Source organism: Cyrtonyx montezumae, unplaced genomic scaffold, assembly GCF_038088225.1.
Source record: "Cyrtonyx montezumae isolate F1298 unplaced genomic scaffold, pur_monq_1.0 scaffold_2, whole genome shotgun sequence".
Classification (NCBI taxonomy): domain Eukaryota; kingdom Metazoa; phylum Chordata; class Aves; order Galliformes; family Odontophoridae; genus Cyrtonyx; species Cyrtonyx montezumae.
The window spans coordinates 14,452,062-14,471,411 of record NW_027071936.1 but is presented as its reverse complement, the minus strand read 5'-3'; the positions used below and the strand labels follow the sequence as shown (position 1 = coordinate 14,471,411).

General features: G+C 43.0%; 3 protein-coding genes across 3 annotated transcripts; 2 read left to right on the top strand and 1 right to left on the bottom strand.

Moving 5' to 3' along the window:
- Window positions 1–1,444: 1,444 nt before the first annotated feature.
- LOC136048707 (probable E3 ubiquitin-protein ligase HERC4) lies at window positions 1,445–17,729 on the bottom strand. Its single transcript, XM_065736480.1, has 23 exons — window positions 17,598–17,729; window positions 17,281–17,413; window positions 16,591–16,667; window positions 15,828–16,049; window positions 14,683–14,774; window positions 13,959–14,089; window positions 13,044–13,189; window positions 12,628–12,704; window positions 12,209–12,306; window positions 11,245–11,304; window positions 10,710–10,812; window positions 9,989–10,172; window positions 9,503–9,657; window positions 8,305–8,400; window positions 7,387–7,485; window positions 7,188–7,313; window positions 5,051–5,188; window positions 4,794–4,960; window positions 3,900–3,966; window positions 3,597–3,670; window positions 2,837–3,020; window positions 2,390–2,489; window positions 1,445–1,788 (listed from the first exon to the last, which is right to left on the bottom strand). The coding sequence occupies exons 1-23, from the start codon at window positions 17,686–17,688 to the stop codon at window positions 1,574–1,576; spliced, it is 2,835 nt and encodes a 944-aa protein (XP_065592552.1). The 5' UTR covers window positions 17,689–17,729; the 3' UTR covers window positions 1,445–1,573.
- Window positions 5,262–5,752, top strand: PYURF (PIGY upstream open reading frame). The gene is made up of 2 exons (XM_065736475.1): window positions 5,262–5,504; window positions 5,611–5,752. The coding sequence occupies exons 1-2, from the start codon at window positions 5,320–5,322 to the stop codon at window positions 5,750–5,752; spliced, it is 327 nt and encodes a 108-aa protein (XP_065592547.1). The 5' UTR covers window positions 5,262–5,319.
- Window positions 5,748–6,088, top strand: PIGY (phosphatidylinositol glycan anchor biosynthesis class Y). Its single transcript, XM_065736477.1, has one exon. It carries the CDS (start codon window positions 5,761–5,763, stop codon window positions 5,989–5,991), a length of 231 nt encoding a protein of 76 aa, XP_065592549.1. The 5' UTR covers window positions 5,748–5,760; the 3' UTR covers window positions 5,992–6,088.
- Window positions 17,730–19,350: the final 1,621 nt, after the last annotated feature.

Below are 19,350 nucleotides of genomic sequence, written 5' to 3'. Positions count from 1 at the left end.
GTGGATACATATGGAACAGGGCTTTGAGTCTGTCGGTACACACGTTTTTAAAAGCTCTGCTGCAGAGGTGACACATTTAAGTGACTGTTGCTGCCAAGCCCTTTGGAAAGCCTAGCCCCTGATTATTCTTTCTGAACTTAGGCTCGATCCTCTGGGCCTCTGAGAAAAACAAAAGGAGGCATGGAGGCACATTTTCCTCTGAGACAGGCTGTGACAGTATGGAGGGAAAGGCTGCTGGAGCTGTCACATGAAAGTTCTGAGCAGCGTCCTTGAACACTGAGAAGTAGAATTAAACAAGTTATTTTCTCTGCAGTCCCTGTACATTTCTCACCTGCCTTCAAGTGATACATTTCAGGTGCAACCTCGTCTTGCACAGCGAGTTTTATCAAATGCTTCAAACTCCAGGCATTGCTGTGGTACCCGTACCTACAAACACACCAGTGTTTGTGGCAGATGGCAACGGCATAGCTCCCCGAGTGCTGTTGGAGAAGCTTACAGCTGTGGCATCTACCTTTTGCAGCATGGGAGTGGAGCACTTTATTCATCACTAACCTGCACTGGTCCTGGAGCAGGGCACTACACAAAGTTTAGGCAGAGGAAGATGTGAAAACTTCTGTCATCTTCTCGCTCTACATTCATACCAAAAATATTCCGTATGAAATGTGAAAGACCTGGACTTGTTCAGTGTATGCAATACACCTCTTTGAAACACTTTTACATCGGCCTTTGGTTCCCCTTGTGAAGGGCTCACTTTTGTGAAGGACAGAAAATGGTCGTGCACAGTGCAGTCACATAACGGAGGAACACACAACCATGAGCATGGAAATTTATTCAATTTTGCACAGTAAAAGCCTTCTTTTACACATGTATGTCCATTACAAGAAATGAAAGAGGACTGCTGAAATATCATGACTGTTGTCTCTCTATAAATATATCTTACACAAAGTAAAACATACAGAAAAAGTCAACCTCCTGCCTTTACATGCTGCCTGCTGTTGCTAAGTGTCATTTTGGCAGTGGGCTTCCAGCAGCTTCGCAAGCCTCATGTTCACAAGGTTCTGTAGTCAGAGCTGTTCAGCAGGCCTAAAATTTTGCTTTATTTAATTACCAGCTGACTCCTTAGAAGATGTAAAACATCACAACAACTATTATCACACTGACTAATGAAATTAATGCCTTACAAATACAGCTTTGTCTTAACAAACTCTAGTCCTCATCCTAGGAACTTCTCTCAGATAACTCAAAGGCCACACGTAGGTGAGTACAGGCTATTCCTCAATTCACAGTTTGAAGGAGCGTGTCTCCTTAGAGTTGGGTTATTCTCCAAAAGAATCTTTAACTAAACAGATGAAAAAATGTTACCATAGCTCCCTCTTGCAATGATTACTGCTTAGCATACACTGGCAGGATTTGTAATCCAAAAATATTCTCAGTTGATCACACACACTCAAGTGTTTCATAAAGTGCAGTAAAGATAAGGCAGAAGAGAAGTCACTACACCGGAATAAATCTGGAAAAAAAATTACAAGTGAGACAACCAATTGTTCTCTTGTTTGTGCTTCAGCACCAAGAGCTACATCAAGCCAAAACCTTCACTATACTCTATGGCACAGAGCAACTTTTCTTCAAGTATTTCTTCACTGCTGTACCTAGGGAGGAGTAGAGTGCAGTTGCAGGTACGGGCAGAAGGATATGAATTATCCGGATTTTGACAGAAAGGGTCTTCAATAGAAAATACAAAATATTCCAGTCCATAGGGAGCGATTCGATCAGATCCTGATAAAAAAGCTAAACAAAAGAAGGGGGAAGGGAAGCAAATCAGTAAATTTAAAAAACAAACAAGAAAGAAAACGTTATCAGAAGATGAAAAACATGAAGGAAAGTCAGTATAAACATATAGCTACTTACATAAGCTAATCATTCAGCATTGTTGAATTTGTAACTGAATATAATGGTCTTTTGCTGATTTCTAGTAAGTATAAACCTTCTTTTTATTTTACTTGTACAGACTTTGCGAATCAGAAAATTCAACCGAGGTTTGACCTTCCTCAATTAAAAAGGATGAGCTAGCTTCTGTGATCCTCTGAGAAAGCTCAACAGCTATCGTGTCAGCATTAAAGTTGAACCCTCTGACCAACAACTGATCTCTACAAAAGTAAGGAATAAATTAATTGCAAGGTTCAGGGGAGGTGAGAAGGGACAGAACTGTGACTGTGCTATTCTTTGTGCCAACTATTTATGGCTTACACTAGAAAATAGGGGGGGGGGGAGACACAAGCACACTGAAAAGCAGTATGGAAGTACAGTATTTTTCACACACAAACATTTAAATCCGTCTTGTGAGGGAGAAAGAAGAGCTATAAGAAAGTTCAGAATGTCTGAATATTACCAAGAAACTTTTTCTTCTTTTCTTCTGGGAGCTTGTAAAACACAGTCCAAAAATTCTTGATGGTTTGATGTGACTCTTCATAGTGCATGTATGTCGCGTTCTGTTGAAGAGATAAAATCAAAATTGGCCTTGCTATTTCCATGTTTATTGAAAGCAATAACCATTTATCTGACAAATTTGGTAATTCTCTTCATAGACATTCAAATCCTCTTAACGCCTGGAATCTATTCATTCATTGCTTTTTTAAAGACTCCTTTTTATTACCTTACACTCTTGCACCTGGTGGAGTTTAGAAACTGATCAAAACAATGATACAAATGTTAAAAACATTCCCCTGAGCTGCTGTTTTGTATTTGGGAGCTACACATCCAATAGAAGAACAGGACAGAATGCTTAGCAAACAGCCTGTGCGTGACAGCAGAAGGCCTCTCTGCTTGTAACCAGTACCTTCTTTAGCAGTTGCCAGTCATAATCTGTGTGTCCCAGGAGAAGAACCTGGAGCTCAACAGGGAGAAATATCTTCCAGCTTTCAGCTGGGCAGCCTCGTATAAAACCCTGCATGAAGTCTTCAAATGGCTTCCGTATTGATTCATTCAACACGTAATTCACATACAAGTCAACAAATTCCTTCCTGCAACGATATTTTGATTCAAACAAGCCACACAAGAGGTGGTTTTTGAAAAGGAGAAATATATAGAACTTTATTCCTTATTCTTTACTCCATACAACCTGCTTTACAGACAACAAACAATCTTTACTGAGAGCAGTCACATGCAGAACTCAAGTCACAGATTTACTCTTTGTATTCTGTGCTGAAGTTCATGCTGACACAATACCTCATTGATAGATTGCTCCTGTTCCGTTACATACAAGATATGTTCTATATATGTAAGTAAGGAGGAAATACTTTGCTCATAAAAATACTTTACAAAGACATGTTTGATAGGAATTTCCCCAGTGAGGCCTGCTATGACTGTGCATCCCAATGCCAGGATGTCCCAGGATCCCTGTCTTATCCACTGCTTGCACAAACTGCTGATGTCTGGCATATATACAGCACACACAGCACGATCTGAAACCACACGGCCCTTGCTGCTGGACTGAGACCAACAGCACTCTTCACACTCAGTACTTTCTAACAGATTTTCTATAGATACGATATTTCATAAACACATAAGAGAAACAGGATAAGAAAAACAAAACTGACCTGTTATGCTTAGTGACAAGAATGTTGGCACCATTTTTTTTAAGCTCAACCACAGAACCTCCTTCTTCCATTTGCTACACAAATAAAAAAAGCCATTGGACACCAGACTTCCATTTTATATATATATATATATATATATATATATATATGATAGGCATATACGAGCTATGCCAATCATTTTTAGTTTGTGTATCCTCACTAGCTGGAGTTTACAGACAAGTTTTTATATCATTTGTGATGATGGGATACTGTACTGCCTGTGTTACATGCAAGGCACATCTGAATGACACAATGAAGTCTTACCACAAAGGTCATTTGGAGGCTCTCAAGCTTATGTTCAGATTCTTCCTTTAAAATATTCTTAAGACTCCTTTAAAGAAAAAAAAACAGGGTGGAGGGGGAAATAGAGAAGGGACATAAAGACGATTCATTATAGTCTCAAATTGTCTGGAAGGCATCCTTCGGCAAGCAGTATTTAAATGCACATATGTACAGAACACCCGTACTCACAACAAACCCTCATGAAAAGCCCTTAACTGAACTTGTATTCTTCTCCTGCTGTGATCTGAGAGAAATGCCTTGATAGTGAAAGAAGCAAAGCAAGACTATCCCCATGCCCTGTGAGGATTTCACACCCAGATCATCAATTCCAGTGGCAAATGGGCTGAGACCACACCTTTTTTTCTTTCAAAGATCATCTAAGAAGGAACGCCCATCTAAGAATGCACATCCATCAGCGGGATGATCTGGGAGAACTGTTTTGTAGAGCAGTGTCTCCCAAAGCATTGCAGGCAACCTGACATTTCAGTGTACCAAGGGCCCTTGCATCACACGACAGACACGGGCTCCAGGGAAGAGGTTGTTATGGACTGTTTATAGCACTTGTGTGGAATGCTGTGCTTCAGAGAGCTACAAACTCAGTATTGTAGCAGCAGCAACTTGTCCTGCAATATCTGCCTGAAATCTTTGTCAAAGGTGGAAACTCAGCATGTGGGCCCTCAGATTTGATTGCTTGCACATCAAGTCTGGCTACCTCGAAATCGTAGCAGAAACTGTTTGTTAATACAGTGAAGTACTGCTTTCAAGATTGCTGTGTCAATCACCCAGCCAAAAGACCCACTTAAAAGACAGTTGTACAGAAAACTAGGAATTGCCTTAGGAAGCACACAGCTTAGGACACTGACAGCTTTGGGATACCTGCCAACTGCTGGTATCAGCTCCTCCAGGTCGTCCAGGGTGGGCTCGACGTGTTGCATCTTCTTGAAGAGAGCCTTGGGGAAGGGGAAAGGCGTCCAGCAATGGTTATACATGGCCATCCCGAACAGGGTGCCGGCCAGGAGAAAGGTGTCATCGTGGCTTGACGCCTAGTCAAACGCGAATTGAAAAAGCAGAAGAAGTGATCCCTCTCTGTTGGCGCATCTTGGCTCTTCCGGGGCTCGTGGCACAGGCCTTACCTGCTCGGGGAACCACACCAGCCTGGAGGGGAAGTGGCGGAAGACACCGCTCTGTGGATCGCAGAGCGCCTTGGCGGCGACGCTGAACAACTCCCGGCGCAGCCCGCATCCCGTCCCTTCCTCGCCCACGAACTCCACCTGCGAGCCGGGCGACAGCCACGGTGAGAGCGGCCGAGCGGCGCCGGAACCACAGCGCGGCGGCGGCGGCGCTCAGCCCGGCACGGCACCGCCGCGCACCGGAGGCGGAGCGGCGCCGCGGGAGAGCCGCCATGCTGCGCGGCTGCGGGCGCGGAGCGGCGGCGGTGCTGCGTGGGGCGGCGGGGAGCCGCGGGACGGCCGAGCAGCGGCAGCAGCAGCAGCAGCAGCAGCAGCAACAGGGCCCCGGCGCGGGGCGGCCGCTGGAGCCGTCGCTGCTGCGCTTCTTGGTGTGCCCGCTGTCCAAGCGACCGCTGAGGTGAGGCCCGGGGGCTTGGCCTGCCAGCGAGCTGGGAGCGTCAAGGCAAAGCGGGGTCACTGACGCTTTCCCCTCCGTTTTTTGGCTTTCTTGCTTGAATACCCAGGTACGAAGAATCGACTAACGAGCTCATCAACGAGGAGCTGGGCATCGCGTACCCCGTCATCGATGGCATCCCGAACATGATCCCGGAGGCAGCCAGGACCACGAGGAAGCGGTCCCGGGCGGAGGGCCCGGAGCAGCCGTGAGGGCGCCCATGGCTGCGGGCGGCCTGCTCCCCTCCCTGCCCACGCTGACCGTGCTCGTTCCCCTCCTCTCCCTAGCGGGCTTGTTCTACTCGGCCAGCGTGGATGAAACCTTCCCCCAGGGCTGCACCAGCACCACCAGCTTATGTTTCTACAGCCTCCTGCTTCCTGTTACCATACCGGTTTATGTATTCTTCCACCTGTGGACCTGGATGGGAATTAAGCTTTTTAGGCACAACTAGTGCATTGCCTCCGCGAACCCCTGGGCTTCTCTAGAGCAACACAGCTTATTTCATTTTGCCAAGGCTCACAGTTGATTTGCAGCTTCTGTTGTGGTGCTGGTGGCTGTCAGCATTTTGCTGGTGGTGTCTGAACTGTATGCAGTCCTCTGCAACAAGCCTATTACGTAATTACTGATAAGGCAGAGAAAGAGGAGGAATAACAGGCATTGTTTCTTTGTATCTCTATAAGCTCTGCATTTCTAGTGGCTACTGAAAATCTCCTGGGGGGTAATCATCTGTGCTAGACAGCTGCACCCTGACTGAAATAACATCAGATAATAAGCAGTGACAACATGGGGTGGTACAGATCTCCCTCGGGTTCGTGAGCTTTGAATTTGTCTTCACCTGATGAACTGAAATGCATTTGTCTTACTGTCAGAGGAACATAAAATAAATTAGGATAACGTTTAATAACAGGCCTCGAGTTGAATGAAGAATTTTGCATGGATACTCTCTCTATAGGGTATCTTTCTCCTTAACACTACCTCCTCCTTGGTAGAGAGGGAACAGTAGATACTTCCGTGATAGTGACTGAGAACAGAGGCACGTGGTCCCTGGGCTCAGCTCAGCTCTGGGCAGGGACCCAAGTGCCCGGATCCCATGTCAGCCACCAGATTACTTTTGCAGAAAGGGTCTAGCACTGCAATACTTGAAGAGAATCTGGCTAACAAAACCTCTGTACTGGGGAAACCACAATTGCAGAGAGACAGCAGCTTATATTCGGCTTTTCCTTCCTCTGAGGGGCATTATTCTTCCTCTCCCTCCAGGGAGCACCAGCATGAGAGAAACTGCCTTTTCGGCCACATCAGTTGCTGGCCTCTAGTGCTGACAAGAAAAACCTGTCCACCAGGTTTTTCATGCACACCAAATTAACCTAGTAAAGTGAACCTAGCAGTAATAGTTCTGGAATTTGCCAGTGTACCGGATTCCTGAGCAATCCTATTACATTATTCCAAAGCAACTTCACAGTAAATAGCTCTGCCAATTGCATGGAAATTATACCTGCAATGCTTATCAGCTACCTGGAATAAGAATGTACGATGCTACCCTCCCACTTTACTTATGTCCCCAACGGCACTTTCTTACAGTACTTCAGAACACTGCAGTAATACATGTAAAGCTTAAAAAACAAAACAAAAGATAGTTTGATATCTTACACGTAAGAAACACGTGAATTGCTTGTTCTTTGCGTTTCTTAAATGATTCCATATGTCATGCAGAAGGCATTCTCTTCTGACAGGAAAAATCCACTCCTTCTGGATTACTTCTATTGAGCTTGGACACTGAAGAACAAAACAATTATTAGAAACGTGCTGCTCTATTCTAAGTTAGGAAGAAAAAAATGGCCATACTTACAATGTTGAAACATAAAGACAGAGCATTGCATTTCAAATGATGAATCAGCATTTTGCAATTCACGTCAAAAATGCACGGATATTTTAACAGCATTGTCACCTGAAATTACAAGATGAAAATAAAAGGTATGATGATTTTCACTTGCAAAATCAGATCTGAGGGTACGTGTAGAGACTGAATTGCCATCCTGTATTTCTGAAACGTGTCTTTGATGTGTGTTTGTACACTATACCAACAGAGGCACACTTGATAAAGGCAGATTCTAAACGTTCCCATGAGTGGGAAATCTGAATTTTTGCAGAACTGTCTGTGCAGACTCTCGTGCTACAGTACCTCAAGAATAGAATAGAAAGTGATTTTCATAGCCTCTTCTATACTTGAGTTAAATCAAAACACACAGAAAAAATGTCCAGGACACTCAGGTTATCTGCTGTTGTTCAATGCTGTTGGTTTTATTATTCACAATACTAGAAGTAGGTTATCAGCGTGCAAAGCAATCTAGTGCAAGGTGTTACACTTCTAGTGTGATAAGGCAGCAACTTCAGCTAAGTGTCCTATTTGACTTGTAGTTCTGTATTGTTTCTCAAGCCTCCTTCTGTGTTGTGGTTAATGAGTACAAAATTGGTGCATAGTTGGCAAGTGAAATCCAGCCAAGTTGCTAGAAAACACTTTTTTGATTAACAAAGCCCATAGTATATACATATTTATGTTTCGTGCTATATCCTATGGCACTGATTGCATTTGATAGCTAATTTTCATGCATTCGTATCAATGAGCAGTGAACCATTTCACAGACTTTTTGTTTATTATTACACTGTTCTGTTTCTGGGGTAAAGTCTAGAGTTGACTTCTGTTTATACTGACTTATTGAAGTAGCGAAATAAGTGTTTTGTACTGCTGCTAAGATTTTATACTTACTTCTCTGCCCATTCTGCTAAAGAGAAAGACAATCTGTTCCATTTCAGGCATATAGAAGTCGTTGTCTTGCAGCCGGCAACCAGCCCTCAAGTTCACCTGTGTTGACAGACACAGTATGAGTGGGACGGGCAGTGGAGCTAGCGAGCTATGCACTGGGACAGGATTAAGGAGTAACAGGGATCTCAGCAGAAATAGCTCTGAGACCCAGCACAAAAATGGAACTCACACCACATGTAGCACAGCACTCAACAGTGACAAATCACACATACACACACACAAAAAAAACCACATAAAAACTTGCAGGAAAGCAATTTTCCTTTACAACAAAGACGCCTTAAAAGAACTCCATCCCAAAGGGTATTTTTTTTGTCTGTCATGTTGCAAGAGAGTTCCCATTCGCTTTCCTTTTTACTGCCTGGTAAAGATCCAATTTTTTGGGGCACAGTGACCATGAAAGGCTGAAAGTGATGTTGCTGCTTACTGAGCAGTACTCCCCTGCGCTTTTGAGTTTTATCCAGTGGATAAATACATTCAAGAGTCTAAATGCTGAGGGCCAAATCTGCATTCTCAGCCAAAATAGTACTGAATAAAATGTAACAACTCTTAGTAAGTGCAAGTTTGAGCTCCTTCCTGAACTTTGAAAATCTCAGCAGGAAAAGGGATGTTTTTTGAGAAGAATACATCTGTTGTCCCCTTTCTTCTCCTTTTTCATACAAGCTAAACACGCCCTACTGTCTCACATAATTTTTCAGGTAGTGGACTCTAAAAGCATCGTACACTATTGCTGTGCTGCTGGGCTGTCATTTTGATGCTGTGAGCAGTTTCTAGGGTAAGAGATCTCAAGGGATTCTCATAAGTGGAATAGGCATGCTATGTGATGAACACCAAAGCCATAGCCCTGCTCGTGTCAAGGTATGCACTCCATGCAAGTGTCCCCTCCCCAGCTGGGGCTTCAGTTTTTCAATTCTGTAGACAATCAGACAGGCACAATTCAAGAGCAAAACTTGGGGTAGGTAAAATAGCATGACAATTCAGTTATTTCAAAGTCATGCTGACACAGAGCTAAAATCCTGAATCAATGTCAAGGAAGCATGTTTTCTTGTGAGAAGGAAATCCAGAAAATTCCATGAAGAAAAAGGATTAAAATATTGTAAATTGTACTGATATGTCATATCTCAGGATCCAAGGACATTCTCACCTGGTAAAGAATCTGCAGTATTTCCAGAGCCTCTATTTCTTTCGGGAATTGCTCAGCGAAATCAAGAAGTCGAATCAGAGAGTACAGAGAAACCCTCTTAAATATAATGATCAGATTCTTGAAAAGGTCTGTTTCTAGATTTGACCACAGGCATTCTGTAAATTAACACAACAGCTAGTAAGATAACCACCACAGGTAACATGCAAAGAAAAAAAACCTACTATTTCTGGATAAAGCTGCATTTTGCCTTCTCACCAATTAAGCCAAATGCTTAATTTCACACTACAAGAAATAGTAAGCCTCAAGCTGAGAAAAGCTGGGGGTTTTTTGCGTCTGCTTTTTCTGCAGTAGACCCCATGTTTATATTTCTACCAAAGCCATAGGCTGAACTCTGGAATAAATTGCTTCAGCAGTATTATCTCTTGCTCAATAGTCACAAATGGCCAAACATTTATATCATTTGATTCCAACGACTTCAAACCCTACCAAGAGTCTGCAGATCCTTCTGCTGGAGCCTTAGGATAGCTTGTGCTAGCAGCTTGAGAGTACAGCAAGTGCTTACATCCTCTTGCTGCAGAAGGAAAGGCAAGATCAAGTAGACTCTGAAATTTTCAGGTGAAATAGGAGAAGATGACAACGATGGCAGTAAATTTTTAATCTCTTTTTGTACCTTCAGAAGGAAAAAGAAAGAGAGAGAAAAAGATTAAAAATGCAGTTGTGTTATGCCAAAATAATCTACGAATTATGTTGGTATGGAATTCCTGGATTCCGTTCACAAATCTCCCTTCACACACTAAGCCCAAGATACTACCTTCAATTCAAGTTCAACATCAGAGTTTTCGGACTGATTCTGAGTAACTCATTCATTCTTTATTTGCACTGTTAGAAGACTGTGATAACTCTCCCATAAATTCCCTTCTTAGAGAAGCTTGTCAGCTTTCCTGGGAAAGGACTTGCTCCCTCCACTATGCCTTTAATACAATCCAGTCTTCTCAGTATATAGCTTCAGCAGGAACAATAAGCAAACTGTGCTTTCTCTTCATGAAGTTTCCTGAAAGGTTGTAGATTTTGTTTGTTTGTTTGTTTGGTTTTGTTTTGGCTTTGTTTGTAAAAGACTGGGAAAAAAGTAAACTCCTGAGGAAAATTATAGTCAGATCCACAGCTTCTCAGCGTCTGTGTAGTGCGAATTCTCGTATCAGATCCTCACCTCCTGGTAGACTGCTGCATTCTTGATGATCTTCTTATAAAAGCATAGCACTTCTGCCATGTCTACACCTGAGATTTCTTTAGAAGTTTTGAAATGTTTGCCTCTGTCATGAAGGAAAAAATAAATAAATACGTGCAGTCAAACAAACAAGATATTTTAATTCTTGAGCGAATAGTGAAGCATCCCAACATGTGAAAACATTTAGAAAAGTTAACCCCCCACCACAGTGAGTACAGATTCATCTGTTCTACAAAGATATTCTCACTGCAGAGTGACCTGATTAATATTCTGTCCTTCCTGTCTTGTGTAGTGATGCACTGTTAATAATAGATTTCCTGTATTCCTCCCTAAAATGACTTGAACTTCAGTGCTGGGAAGAGCTATTATGGACCCTTTGGGAACTGTAATATTGTCTAATGACATGATCATCATCTGTCCAATGTCACTGTGGGATAATCTACTAGAATAAGAGCTTCTGTAGCAAGTTTCGGTAGGATTAAGAGATAAAACCTTAATTTTAGTCAGCACACACTACCTTTTATCCAAGAAACTTCCATTGATGCAAGCCTCAGATGAAAAGATCAGTCTGATATTCCTGAGATTAAAGGGGAAAAAAAATGCAAATTCTTTCAACATGAATAGCACCTTCAGTTCATGAATTCTGAAAGAACAAAAACTGTGTGTACAAGCACGTCTGCACCTGACCATGTATGACTTTTCTTAATAGCACTGTATTGAGAATGTTGCAGAAGACATTTTATTTGAGGAGTGATCTTCAGAAATCCATGTTTTCTGTACTTGGCCTTATACTTAGAGCACAAGCAGCCATTATGTCAGCATGCAGAGCTGCTGTGGGGATCCTCCTTGAGTGCCCCATTCCAGCCTGTGCTGTGCTCAAGTGGCTGATAATGACAGCAATAACATCAAAACAAATCAGGAGAGGACATGGAGCACCTGGAGTTAGACTTTCCTAAAGAAAATAACTTTACATGTAAAATCTGAAAAAGCACTAGCTAATCATCTCACCCATAAGTGTCAGGCTTCCCAGAGTATTACTACCTACTGCTTTTGAAAATCGGGGAACTAAAGAAGACATCACTAGTTTTGAAAAGGTGACACAGAAAAAAGAAAATCCAGCTTTTGGGTACTATGGATTACAGCTTTTGCACAAGGCCTCAGAAAGAAGACTGAGTCACTGGTTTAACATGTGAGCTCTTCATCCGCTTAACAACCAATTCATGCAAGGAGAAAAGCACTGCTTCCAAAACCAGGCAGTGCATCTGCTCTACACCTGCAATAAGAATGTTGGAGAGCTGTTGCTTACGAATATGTGTTTTCCTACTGCAAAAACTAAGTAATAAGTGCTGGTACAAGATCTGGTCTCAGCCAAATGAGTACTGAACGTTAGTTTCTACACAAATTTTCAACAAATAGTAATTTTTTTCCTTATATCAAAAATGATGTGTTGGGAAAAAAAAGTCACAAGGGTTCTAACTTACTTTTTTATAGTCTCACAACACTGTGAACTGGAATTAGAAATCCATGCTTTCACTTCTTTCCTCTGCAGAGTGGCAATTCCATTCAAAGGATAGGAATTCTTTAAATTCATGAAATGCATGAACATATGATGAGATTAAAGATCTAGCAGATTAGATTATTTTTTAAAGCTAATTACCACAGTAACATTTCAGCCTAAATCAGAATAAATTAAAGGTCATCCAGCATGATCCAGATGCAGAAAGCATAGAGCAGATTTATAGTTGCAATACAAGTCAGTTTCTGTTACTAAGCATGCAAAGAACTGCAAAGAGACATATTTTAAGTGGGAACATTGAAGGCAGTATGGAAAAATCAAAAGCTTCCATAGGGAATGTGAACAGTGGTCAAAAGCTGAAGTTGTAAACAAATATACACATACCCTTTTCTTAAAGAAAAGTTCGATGATACTTTCCTGTCCTTCTGCAGTAGTTTCAGTCACGTTTTGTGACGTGCCTTCTGTGAAAGTATAAAAAAAATCATATGAACCTTTGAAGGCACAGCCATTACTACATAGAGGTTAGTGCACAGATGTGACATTTTTAAAATAAAGTTAGTAGCTGTTTGTCTAAAAGTTGATTCTATGTGGCCATTATTCAAGATGAAAAATCAAACAGCAAATAGATTTACGCATCGCTAGACTGTGTTGGGACAATTAAGAAAGCATGAGATATAGTCTAAGCCACTGGAGGCCATCAGTTTTTCAGTGTGAACAAGAAATCAAGAAAGCAAACACCTCCCCTCTGCCTGATTTGGAAGAAATTAATATAGATCTTACACATCTACAGCGATCATTACCCTGACAGAATTTCTTGTTATCCACCAGTAAATCGATGGGCAGTGGTATCAACTGATTAGCTTTTCTCTCACTTCCCAGCTGTCCTTCGTAAGAACCAAATGAATAGACTTTGTCCAAAGATGGGACATAGACCAGGGTGTGCTGCCTGTTCAGAAAGAGAATACTGTCAAAGTCAGTTAATGCCATTGAGATAGTCAGAATAAAATTTACACACACATTTTCAGAGGGGATAGCTGAGGCTTGTCCTTAAAAGTGGGGGTTGTCCAACTATAACCTCTTTAACAGAAGTCGCAGAACCTTTCCTTGCATAAACATCCTGCAGTTAAAAAAAAAAAAGCAGACTCAAATTTCCTATACTACCCTCGAATGTTTGTAATTTACCCTGGCTCCTCATACAAAATTAAAGCATTAGGCCTTCCCAGCTTCCTTCCATTTTTTTCTAAGTGAAACTGCTAAGCTGCTGAGCCTGACTGAAAAGCCAGACAAGTCAACGGGAACCTTTTTATGTCTCTGTTCCTGAAAGGCAGAATGAAACAATAACTTTCACAATTCCTTGGCTCTTTCTAAGGACCCATGCCTGTTAAAGTGAATGTTGACTTTTCAGTCTTTGATAGTCCTCTGTACTTTGGTATGTCCCACCTTTGTTCTTTGGTAAGTTGTTTCTAGAAAGACCAAGAACCAGGGGCTCTTTTTTCCATCCCTTTCCCCATGCTTGGCTTTGGCTGAGAGTTCTGCTTCCATGTGAGCTGTGGCAGGAAGGTGGGCCGTGCATGAAGAATGGACGATACACTGACAGAACTGACCTACTGGAATATAGGGATTTAAGCATCTTAGTGATTTCCCTTCCTACTGTTCTTCAATGATTTATCTGAAGCTCTGACCTCTGAAGGCATTTTATTAAGGCATTTTCCCACCTTCCACAGGCAACATGTGAAACTCTTGCTCCCCACAGTTCAGCCACCACACGAGGCGTTAGTTCATTCCGGGTGGAGTTGTGACCAAGCTGGCCAGCCCCTCCTGCTCCAAAGGTGTACACCAAGCCATCCTTGTAGGTGAAGAAACAAACAAGAGGATCACTGCGTTATTAATGGCATTCAAATGATCACTATTAAAAGTGAGACACAGTAATGCATATTATATGGGTCTGGACTCAGAAACATCCATGATTCAAACAGAGGTAGAGTTTACTTGGCATCAAACATAACCTTACACTGTTTATATGTCCAAATCCTTTAACTTATGAGAAAGCCCATTTAACTCCTTAGGAACTCCCTGTTGCTTAAGAATCTTACTTTTATTAGCAAACCCTAGTGAATTAGCTATTATTCACATTTCCTTAAGTCCCCAGCATGTTATGTAAAAAAAGGAAGTTTGTTCAAAAAGTGTGGAGAGTTGAACTGCACCCCTTTAAAGCAGGATTCTCATTTATCATCTCCTAGTGAGAGCTTGCATGCAGGTGACAGGAATCTGAGCAAAGGCCAGTTTTCCCACTACCACAGTTAGCATGCTTTGTTGATTGGCTCCAGACTGATGGAAGCAGGAGCTGTCATTGCAATTTCTCCGTGTTAAGTTTTGGCACTGTGTATCTTTTTCTCCCAGTGTGAGTTCTCAGGTGCTGAGTTTCAATTTCAGATTCACCTTGGAGAGAACTGCAGTGTGGTCTGCCCCGCATGAGATAAATACAGCCTTCCAGTGCTCTAATGCTCCAACGTATGATGGGCGGTCCATATCTGGAAAGAAAATACAGTATAGCTAAAGTGAAGGTGTACTGAGGGGCCTCACACAAATAAAGATTTAGAAAATACATTTTTAGCATTTTACAGTGCTATCTTACAGCAATTCATGTAATTATGACTTCAGTTGGAGTTGCTTTCTGCGCTCCACTACAACAAACCCTTTCTCATCATGTTCAGACTACTTCATAGTACTTTTTCTATTCAGTTTAACTAAAGTCTGAAATAAAATGCAGCGCTTTCATGTTTGTTTGTCAGAAGGTACTTGGCTTCAAAATATGTGACTTTCAAGGAGCTGGACATACTAATATTCCAGTAACTTCAGGTTCCATCTGGCTAAGGCAATTCGGCACTTTCAGGTTTGAATACAAATTCTTCTCTCACCTTGTGTTCACAGAAAATTAAAGAAATGTATTTAGTGCAAGACTGCCTGGAGATATAACAGGCCTGAAAAGAGATCTCTGAGACATAAAGTTCTATGATCCCAGCCTATTTACTCGACCATATAAAATGATCATAGAATCACAGAATCTCCCAATTTGGAAGGGGCCCACAAAGGATCACTGTGTCCAACTCCTGGCTCCACATAGAACTAGTCAAAAATCAAATCCCATATCTGAAAGCATAATCTTCCTGCACTCTGTTGGCTTGGGCACACAACCACTGTCCCAGACAGTCTGTTCCAGGCCCTAACCACTCTCTGATGAAGAACCTTTTCCTAATCTCCAGCCCGATCCTTCCTTGACACAGCTCCATGCTGTTCCCTTGGGTCTTGTTGCTGTCACCAGAAGGAGAGATCAGTGCTGCCCCTCTGCTGCCCTAATGAGGAAGGTGGCAAATTTTCTGCAGAGATATAACCCATAAATCCCTTGTCTCTGCATGCATTTCCAGGATGAAACAGCTTCAGAACAAAAACTTATCCAGTTATAGTTTCTTGCCAAGGCTCTGCTGCCCACTGCTGTTCCAAACAGGCTTAGCATTCCTATGTCTGCAGAAAAAAGCTCATCAATCTTCCCACTGCTCTGCTCTTAAACTGCTTTCTTTTCATACCTTCTGTGTGTCCAAGTCCCAGCTGTCCAAACTTGTTCTTTCCCCAGGAGTACACAGCTCCAGAGAGTGACACAACAACATTGTGAGCTCCTCCAGCAGCAATTTGAGCAAGTGGGATGCCCTTTAGTCCTTTCACCAGATGTGGTTTGGGGATGTGTGGGTCCTGGCTCCCCACTCCAAGCTGTCCATGGGTATTCAGGCCCCAGGCAAAGAGATTACCTCCTTCACGCATGCAACAACAACAACAAAAGCTCCATGTCATGCTTTCTTTGAGTCTTTGTACTTTGAGAGTGAGAATCAGTGCTGGTTTCAGAGACCTAGCTCCTAGGTGGTACCATAATCAGTATTTACATCTCCCTGTGTCTCTCCATACCCTTCAAGACAGGCCCATACAGTCTACATGATTCATCAAAGTCTGTTACCACTTCTAAAAACACACTTTCAATAAGTTTCCAACCAGAGAAGAGCTCAGACTTAAAAATGAGCAGATCTGGTGAGTGTAGAGTGAGGTGGCCACATTTGCTGTCCACAACAAGCCTTTGAGGAGACATAGTGCTAAGGAATTAGAGAAAGAGAACTGCAAGTCCTTTAGCGTTGGGAAGAAAAAGTAGCTGACAGCAATTACACTTCATGTCCTGTGCCTATTGCTAATTACTCACGGATGGTGTCACTAACTACTGGATATAGTTCAAACATTCCCTTCTGAACAAGCCTGTCAAGCGCAACTTCCATTTGGAGGAAAAAAGTGCACAAAAGAGGCTACCTTTGGACAGTGCCATGGAGTGATAGTCTCCACAGGCTACTTGAACAATATCATGGTTTCCCAGTTCTTTCACCAGCCTACAAAGATAAGGAAAAAATACCAAGTCAAAATAGATGCTGTACCGTCAGACAAAGCAGAAGAAGAATATACTCTGCTCACCATGTCCTATCATTTTCAGAAGTGTATCAGTCATCTCACAGTCGATTCACTCTACTCTTACACCAGCCTCCTTCAGCTGCACTAACTGGCCTGATGGTGGTCCGCACCAGCGGAAGCTTGAACAGCATCAGGATCATCCTTGGACAAGTTAACAGAACATCCAACAAGCCAACTGCTGTGCCAGTTTTAAAAACTGGTTAACCTCATAGATCAGTGAGATGGTGGCAAGGTTCAGGTGGGCTTGGGTCTTTCACACACAGCTTTCCCAAGCCACGTGTCATTGCACTGGTGTATCTACCAATCATTACAAAGTTTTGAGAGGAACCTGTATCAACTGCATCTCAATCAGCTCATATCTTGGTATTAACCTCAAAATCAGAGCATTTCTTGCTGAACAGAAATGAAGAGGAAGTTTTGGGTTCTAGGAGCATGTTTCCTCTTTACAGTAGGAGTATGCCTAAGTTTCTTGAATGTTACCTTTAGGAAGAGTAGGCTGTTTTCTCTGACCACTACCCAGTGAAAGATTCTTACCTTGGCTTAAAGATTTTGTTTGGAGCCGTGGTCCAGCGTTCATAAAACTTTCCATCGCAGGAGCAAACGAGTATATGTGTTTCATCACAGTTTGAACACTGCACGTCCCCTTTTCTCTCTAACTGCACGCATTCTGCACAGCAAGCAGAGATGAACACGGCAGTCACGGTAAGCACCTTAACCATTTCCGCTCCCTCCTATGCAGCATTTGCTCGAGTCATCGCCATCTCTGCCTGCCGCTCCACCTTCTCTAAAAGCGATCGCCCCTCCGCGAACCACGACCCCGTCCCGGTCCCCCCGGCCACCCCGCCGCGCACCTCCGGCATCACGCAGCTCCTGCGGGGCCCTCCTCCGCTGCCCGCTCAGCTGCCTCCTGGCCCGCCGCTGCCGCTGCCGAGCCCCCGCCATCCCGCGACGCCCTCCAGCCGGAGCCCGGCTCTCGCTTCCCGGCGGACAGCTCCCGGGCTGCCCGCTGTCCGCCCCGCCCCGCTGGGGAAATGGAAACCGAAAGCCGCCGTGCCCGAGTTCGGTTCCTCCCGCGCCCGTGACTTCTTAAACTCAGCTAATTACCGTGGTGGCTTCACTGTACGCCCAGTACATACTACATGCTATGCCCAGTACATTGACAAACTACATTGTATGCCCAGAAACATAGTGACTTGCACTTCTCTTTGGGTCACCGACGCTTATTTGGATAGAGGAGAGGCTGTGGATTTTACAAAACCACATTCCAAGCATTCCGGCTTGCTAAAAGTCACCTGGCAGCTCAGCTGACTACAGCAGTCTTCCTCTGGCTAGATCGCTGCTTTTGTGCCACTGAAAGTGATGGGAGCTTGGCTGCAGTGACAGCAGGAGGAGAGCAGATGCCGATCAAGCAAGGTGTTGGACGGAACCGTGTGATACATGATCCTAAATACAAGGTTAGGCAGTCTGAACTCTTGATCTTGACAGATCCAGCACAGCCACATACTGACCATACATCTGCATTACTACTTCTGGCAAGCATTCAGGGAACGTTAGTGAAATCGGGAGCTTAGGATGGAGCTATGCTGGAAACGCTCCCGCAGCTGTTGCGTGGAAAACATCTGTGGTTCCGTGCATGGAAATATGTACATCTCTTGTCACACTAGCGCACAGGAATCAATCTTGTGGAACCAAATACTGGAGGGAAACACGAGAAGGACATCATGCAGCAATGAGCTTGACGTGAATAAAGGTGCCGCAGCTGTCTGACAAAGGGAAGAAAATACAGGCTGGCGTGATTTGTTATTTACAGTGGTAATCCCTATGCAAAGTATAGAAGACGTTGCCCCAAACAGTTCATTTCTAACCGATGACTTCAGAGGAGGTATGCTTAACAATGCCCCTGGAAGGACTACAACAGTGCCTCCTAGCAAGTCATTTCACTCAGCAGCTTGCTGGCGGTGCACTCTGAAAGGTGGCTGCTCTTTGTTCTTGGCTTAGCTTTTAACGACTGATTTAAATTCCATTTAAGCAGAACCCGCACGATTTTGAAAATGCCTTCGGAAATTATGCACAACTACCTTTCTAAAAAAAAAAAGAAAAGAAAAGAAAAGAAAAAACACCACACTTCTAAAAGCCTTAAGTACAAGGTTGCCTAGAATTATCTTGTCAGTTCAATAAAAGAATCCACTTGAAATAAGTGACAAGGATATACAGTGAATAAGACACACCTTCCAGTTACAAACAGTTATTAAGAGACCTTTAAGCAAAGTGCTAGTTACGTGGTCACGCTCAGATGAGCACAAGTTTATTGAAACATACAGCTTCCTTTCAGACAATTTAACTTGCACTGAAGGCAAGTTATTGCCATAAAAGCACTGAAGCACGTTGCTCAGACATTCGGTGTAATTGCTGGCTCCTAAAAGATTACCCTTGGTGCACAGCAATGTCAGCAGGATCAGAATCAGGACTGCATCTTCAGCTGCCGTTACAAATACTCCCTGCAGGAAACTGGTGTATGCATTTGATATTATTATGTAAAAAACAAAACAAAACAAAACAAAACAGGAAGCAATATTTTAATTGACTTCTAGATGGAATACAGAC